The sequence below is a fragment of the Tupaia chinensis genome, unplaced genomic scaffold (genome assembly GCF_000334495.1).
Source record: "Tupaia chinensis unplaced genomic scaffold, TupChi_1.0 Scaffold138365_1, whole genome shotgun sequence".
Taxonomy (NCBI): Eukaryota; Metazoa; Chordata; class Mammalia; order Scandentia; family Tupaiidae; genus Tupaia; species Tupaia belangeri.
Genome location: NW_006198262.1, coordinates 931,821 through 937,999, shown reverse-complemented (window position 1 = coordinate 937,999; position 6,179 = coordinate 931,821). Strand labels below are relative to the sequence as shown.

Here is a 6,179-nt window from a genome sequence, read left to right as displayed (position 1 = left end):
CCTTCCTTCTGAGCTCAGACTGGCCCTGAAACCGCACTCCTGGCAACCCTGCAGGGCAGCCAACATGATACTGGATCCTCCTCAGATGTCATTTATCATCATTGCTAAAACGTATTACTTGTTCTTTTTCAGTAAATGAATACCATGGAAATTATAATAAAATCAAATTGCTGACTCATTAAGCTTAATTACCAGTGTGAGAGTGAACCATTATCCATGTGAGACTTGGGGACATTATGCTCATTCATGTGCTGTCCCTGAGACCAGCCCGAGGTGGTCCACTCACATTTTCCTGTATCCCCTGGCCCTGGCCCTGCTGTGGCTCAAAGGCAGGCATGGGCAGGCCCACTTTATTGGTGCGAGCAGCTCAGGGTGAGCAGGCCTCTCTCCCATCTGGAACCACAGAGATGCCCCAGTGTTAGGGGCCAGGATTTCCATCTCTACTCTTGGGCTTGTCTGTAGTGATCGGAAGTTGGGACAGGCAGACAGGAGGGGCAGACGCCAGAAAAACACCTAACCGACACGGGAGCACCCTTGTCACTTGTCAGACCAGTGCTCTCTCCTGAGCTGCCCTTCATCCTTCGAGGAAGGGAAAATCTGAAGAGAAATAGCAACCAACTGTTTCAGGGTGTGTGGGGCCTGTGTAAGTGTGCTTAAGGAAGAAGACCATCATTTTTTCTGCCCCCAAAGCCTAAGATCCAAGGGGCTAGAAAGGAATCACCTCAACCTTAATCACCTGTTTCAAGCCAAAGTGTGTACCCCCTGAGTTTTTGGGGGCGCCTGCTTCCTCTTCTCACTCCTTCACCAGGGGAGGCAGTCACTTCCCATCCAGTTTGGTCATTGACTCCCGACTACAATGACACAAACAGCTGCTCAAGGCCCCCGCTCCATGGAGCAGCAGACAGAGCACAAGACCAGGTGATCGGTGCCTGAACTTGCAAAGAAAACAAGGTCGGACGAGATAATGTCAGGGTGCGTCTGGGACATTGTTTGAGGACGTTGGATTGAGGGCAAATATTTCTAAGTGCTAGCATGAAAGGTAGCTGTCAGGTCACAACCAGAGAACAAAGCTCTCTGCAGAAATGGGAGGCGCACCGTGGAGAGGGAACGTTCCCTCACGTACACTGAGAATAAAGAATATCGCAGAGTCAACAGGCACGGGGCAGATAATGGCCTGCACCAGGCCTGGCACTGAGTGAGCCTTATTGATATGGGCCATTTCGTAAAAAAGAAAAAAAATTAAAAAGGCAAACAGAAACTTGTATCGAGCAGACAAGAACAAAGTTACCTCAAGGTCATCTAAAGCTCTACCTGTAGGGTTCGTTTACCTCCAACATCTAAGAGCCACCTACTAATTAAATAGTCCAGAGCTTTTTGAGTGTGTCAGACAAACACCCTTACATTCCTCTCTCGCACAAGCAGGCAGGGGAGGGTGGGATGGGCAGCTTCTGCAAAAACCAATTCCATTTCACAGCCCAAACACCTGTCACATTGTTTGAAAAATGCTCTTCTTGATCACATAAGAGACTACCCAGTGGGTCATGAAAGCATGTTACATGTGAATCGGAGGCTGTGATTCTAAGCCCTCTGTTACTCTTGCCTCACCTTGCTCCCTGGTCCCCAGTCAGTCAGTCTTGAAGGTGACCCTGACCTTGAGCCCTACATACTCTGTCTCTGCTGCCTTGGGACAATAAGGGACGCACCCCATGTGCTGAACTGTGGCTTCCACCATTTTGGATTATTATAAACTCAGATTGTTACTTCATCCATCTGGTCAACCTGACCTCCCATGTAGACCTAAAGCCCACTCTAAAGAGTGAGAGGTTTTGTGTCCTTGAGCCTCATAGACCCCATATATTCCAAGAGACCTCACCCCTTTCTCATTTGACAGGAACGATGTCCTCAGTTCTAGGAGGGATGTGTGCCATACCCACCACCACCATGCACATTAACACAGCAGAGCTTCTTTGACATCCTTAGAAAGAACTTTAAATGCTGATGAGCCCAGGGGAGTCTTCAGGGCTCCTGGGGAGGTCACAGGAGCCTTCTGAGAATTCAGAAGAAGGTACTTTAGGGAGTGAATTAGGCATGGCCTGCAATATCTGAAGACTGTGAAGCATCATGAGAGAAAGAAAAGACAGGCTTAAATTCTTTCCTCACCCAACATTAAAATCTGAAGTACAGACTAGTTTGGGAACTTATCCAAAGTTACTGAAAGGTTAGGAGAGGAGGCGAGGCAAGACACAGTACCCTACCCCACCTAACACTCACTCCCTCACCCACTGCTGTTAGGGGACCCAGTTGCTTGGCCACTCAGGGTCCTCTTCCTTCCTTGGACTCTCTGCCCTTCCTAGAGCTGATCTCAATCTAAGCACTTTTGGAGGTTGTGAAATACCAGAAGGAATCTGGATTTGCATTCCTCTTTTCCACCCAGGCATATTCCCTGCCAAAAATATCACCGAATATTGGCTGTGTGGGGCTGGTAAAAAGGCCAGAGCCAATGAGAAAGTGGGTTTTTATGGGACTTTGAGGCCCCATGAGACCACCTTGACAGTCCCCAAAATTGGGGCCTGGCATCCGTCCCAGCCTGAGCAGGATACCCCTGGCTCTGGGCTATCCCCAGTGACACATTCAGGGGGTGTCAGCACCCATTCACCTAATGTACCCTCTTTTCCTGACCACCTGAGGCAATTCAGCCACATACAGGCTCCAGAACTATCAAGACCAGCCAAGACACAATAGGGACATTTAAGCAGCAAGGTACCATTTCCAGGCAGAACTAGACATGTGCACCCCATAATCTGAGAAGCTGGGGATCTTCCTAAGTAGCTGGCTGACCGGAGTGTACTAGCAGAAGGTCTGTGGCCTGAGTGTGCACAGGGTGTCTGGGGCAGCATGACCACCAGGTATGCTTTGTGAACTGACCTCAGCTGCACAGGCCTGGAGTGAAACCCCAGAGAGCAGGCCCCTGTTCTGGGACATTCCATTAATCTCCCCTGTTCTGTAGCAATGGCAGTGTTAGCACCTATGATTCGATGGGAAGCATGGGATGTTTTAAGACATGAGCTCATGAAAGACACATTTCCGGGAAGAGAGCGGGCACAGCCTATGGGGGTTGACAGGCGTCCACGAGGACCTCTGATGTTTTCCGAGTCGCGTCATGCAAGCTGCAGGATAAAATAAGCCTGGGAAATGTGACATTCGAACGCTCTCTCCGACCGAGCCTCCTGCCTCGGGCAGTGGCTGCTCAACCCGGCTTTATAAATAGATTGAACACAAGATAAATGGCCGTGATCAATCATGCTCAGGCTCAGAACGCTCACCTCCCATCCAAAGTCTGTCTCCTTCAACGCAGCCCGGGGCGCCACCATGTAAGGGCCAAACCTCTCCCCGACTTCCATCTTCCTCTTGGCCCAGATCCCCAGGCCGGCCCCTGGGATGGAAGACTCTCGGAGCTCGAAGTCTGGTGGGATCGGAATGTCTTCAGGAATGTAGACAGGGGCTTCATACGGCGAGCCCTCCTTGGGAGTGAAGTCCTCGCTGGTGGGGAAGGGGGATGGTGGCCCCATGGGGATGGGGGACATGATGCTGTCCTCGGTCTCGTCCTCGGCACTCTGGCCAGCCAGCAGGTCCGGGTCAGGCTCATACATATTATTTACAATGTCACCGTCACCTAAAGGAGACAATGCAACATCAACCTCTGCAGCACACCCGCCTCTCCCCAAATAGTGCATGAGGCTCAGAGACCACCTGGGGCAAGGGCCCTGAAAAAAACCAAGGCCACTAAGTGGCCCAGAAGGCCCCTGGCCACCAGCCCCTGCCCTGGGAGTGGCACACCTGCTCCATCCTGAATTAAGTCGCCATCACTTAGACATTGCTTAGACAATGTTTCTAAGAGGATAGCACACTCAGGTCTCTCTGTACCCACCTGAGGACCCACTGACGAGCTCTGCTTTAGGGGACCATGGGAAGGAGCTACCCACACATTAAAAGGTTGGGACATACAGGGTGACCGAGCTGGGTCTGATGGTGAAATTTTTCTTCTGAGCCATTCCAGTCCTCAGCTGTGGCCTTGGTAATCAGGGAACATGTATCTTAGGTCTTGAAAGGTCTCGGAATTTGGGTTAATGAAACATTTGCTCAGAACTGCTGCCCTAATACCTGGGCCCCTGTGTCCTGGGGAAGGTTCCTTAAAGCTCTCAATGACCTCATGGTGCATTAGAAAACAGGCTTGCTCAGGTCATGACCAAAGGCTCCCTGGGCTCGAGGTCACTGGTCTGAGCAAAAGGAAAATGATCCCCAGCTTGTCTATCTGGGACAAGCCTTTCTGGGGTCCCTCCTAAGAGAAGGTTGGTGCCAAGATAGTTCCACCTAGAATATGCCAGAAGGTAGACTGAGGCTCAGAGCAATGGTAAAATTTTGACTGAGGTAGGACCAAGCTGGAGAGTAGGTCAACAGTAAAGGAAGCAAGGACACTCCTAGCGAGTCTAGCCCAGAGTGTTGAAAGTGGACGCAAATGAAGTGATATTCATAGCAGCACTATTCACAATTGCCAAAGGGTAGAAACCATCCGGATGCCCATCAGTGGTGATGGATAAACAAACTACAGCCCATCGATGCCACGAAGCATTCTCCAGCCATGAGGAAGAATGAAGCACTGATTCATGCCTGTAGTATGGACGAATCTTTTTTTGGGGGGAGAGTTTTTTTTCGCTATAGTGCGTGTGCGCTCGCCAGACAGACAGAGAGAGACAGAGAGACAGAAAGCGAGAAATCACCCCCCCAGGGGAGATGGTCACACCACAATCCCTTTTCCTCTGTTCTCCTCTCGGGATCTTGGGTACACACGCACACGCGCCTGGTGTGAGTTTTAAGCCACCGGGTCCGGGACATGAACTGCAGTCGACTACGTGGGAGTCCAGCGACATAGCCATTACGCTAACTGCTGGTTCCCAAGTATGGACGAATCTTGAAAACATTATGCTAAGTGAAAGACGCCAGTCCCAAAAGGCCACATGCTATATGAACACTGGGGTTGCCAGGGGCTCGGAGGGGAAGAGGGAATGACTGTTGATGGGTACGGGGTCTACTTTGGGGCATGGAAATGCTTTGGAGCCAGACAGAAGTGGTGGTTGTATAATCCTGTGAATGTGCTAGATGCCCCTGAATTGCTTATATTTAATTAAGGGGAAAGAGGAGTTTCACCTTAATTAATAAAAAATGGGGGTGGGTAGGAAAGAGCAGGAGGAGCAGGCAGCAACAGCAGGGGAGCAGGGAATAGTGGCTGAGCGGCCCTCTGACCCTGATGGAGATCTCTCTGCCAAGTCCCTCCTTTTGTTGCTGCTTCGAAAACCTGTGAAAGTGACCCAAAAGCCTTCCGGCCCTTGCCTGTGGCCTCTCCCTATACCCTGATGTCAGCTGGTGAAACAGAAGCCTCCAGGGAGACGAGAACTTTTAAGTATAAAGAAAAAAAATGATTTCCAGATTCCTTGTGCCGGTGGCACACAGATCAGCTAGAGAAGTAACATAATGTTTTCTTTCAAAAGAAACCAAAGTCTTAAGGGGAAAAAAAAATCATGGGGATAACACTTATTTAATTTAGCAGCATTCACAGAAGTAATTATTATGTTTTAAGTGGCCAACGGTTCCTTTTTAATTGACTCGTAGGATCTTTTCAGAAATGCAACAACAGAACGGCAGCTGTTGTTCCCTCCACCCTAAAGATTTGAAGTTGTTTAGGTTGAAAGAACACCCCCATAAACCTTCCCATTGACTGTGTGTGGCATAAAGGTGAATTAGGAGGGGGGGTAATTAATGTGCCACCTTTTTATTTGGAACTGGTAACTGCGCACAGCGCGCAAACAAGATCGGGCTGGAAGCCGCGGTTCCCCACCATGCGTCCCTTAACTACTTCAGGGTGTGGACGCCTCTGCCTTCCAGGACAATTAGGACGTAGAGCCAGCTATTTTTGTGAGTTCTGCTAGAGTCTAAAGTGGCGAAGTGTCCCCATCAAGTGCATTTTTATCACAGAGCTCTTTTTAAATGTTTTTTTTTTTCTTCTGTTTGAATTTTACTTCCCCAAACCCCTCACCTTCTGGAGGAAAATCAACACTTTAAGGGCATGTTTAATTTACTGGCCAAGCAAACAGCTTAGGAAAGAAAGGTAGTGTTTCCTGCTG

The 6,179-nt window shown here is 49.6% G+C and overlaps 1 protein-coding gene across 1 annotated transcript in view; it reads right to left on the bottom strand.

Moving 5' to 3' along the window:
* PRDM16 (PR/SET domain 16) overlaps window positions 1-6,179 on the bottom strand; it is a 292,919-nt gene that overhangs the window by 267,451 nt on the left and 19,289 nt on the right. Inside the window, exon 2 of the mRNA XM_006161202.3 lies at window positions 3,324-3,673. Within this exon, the coding sequence (XP_006161264.1) occupies window positions 3,324-3,673 (350 nt within the window). The remainder of the gene's footprint in view (window positions 1-3,323; window positions 3,674-6,179) is intronic.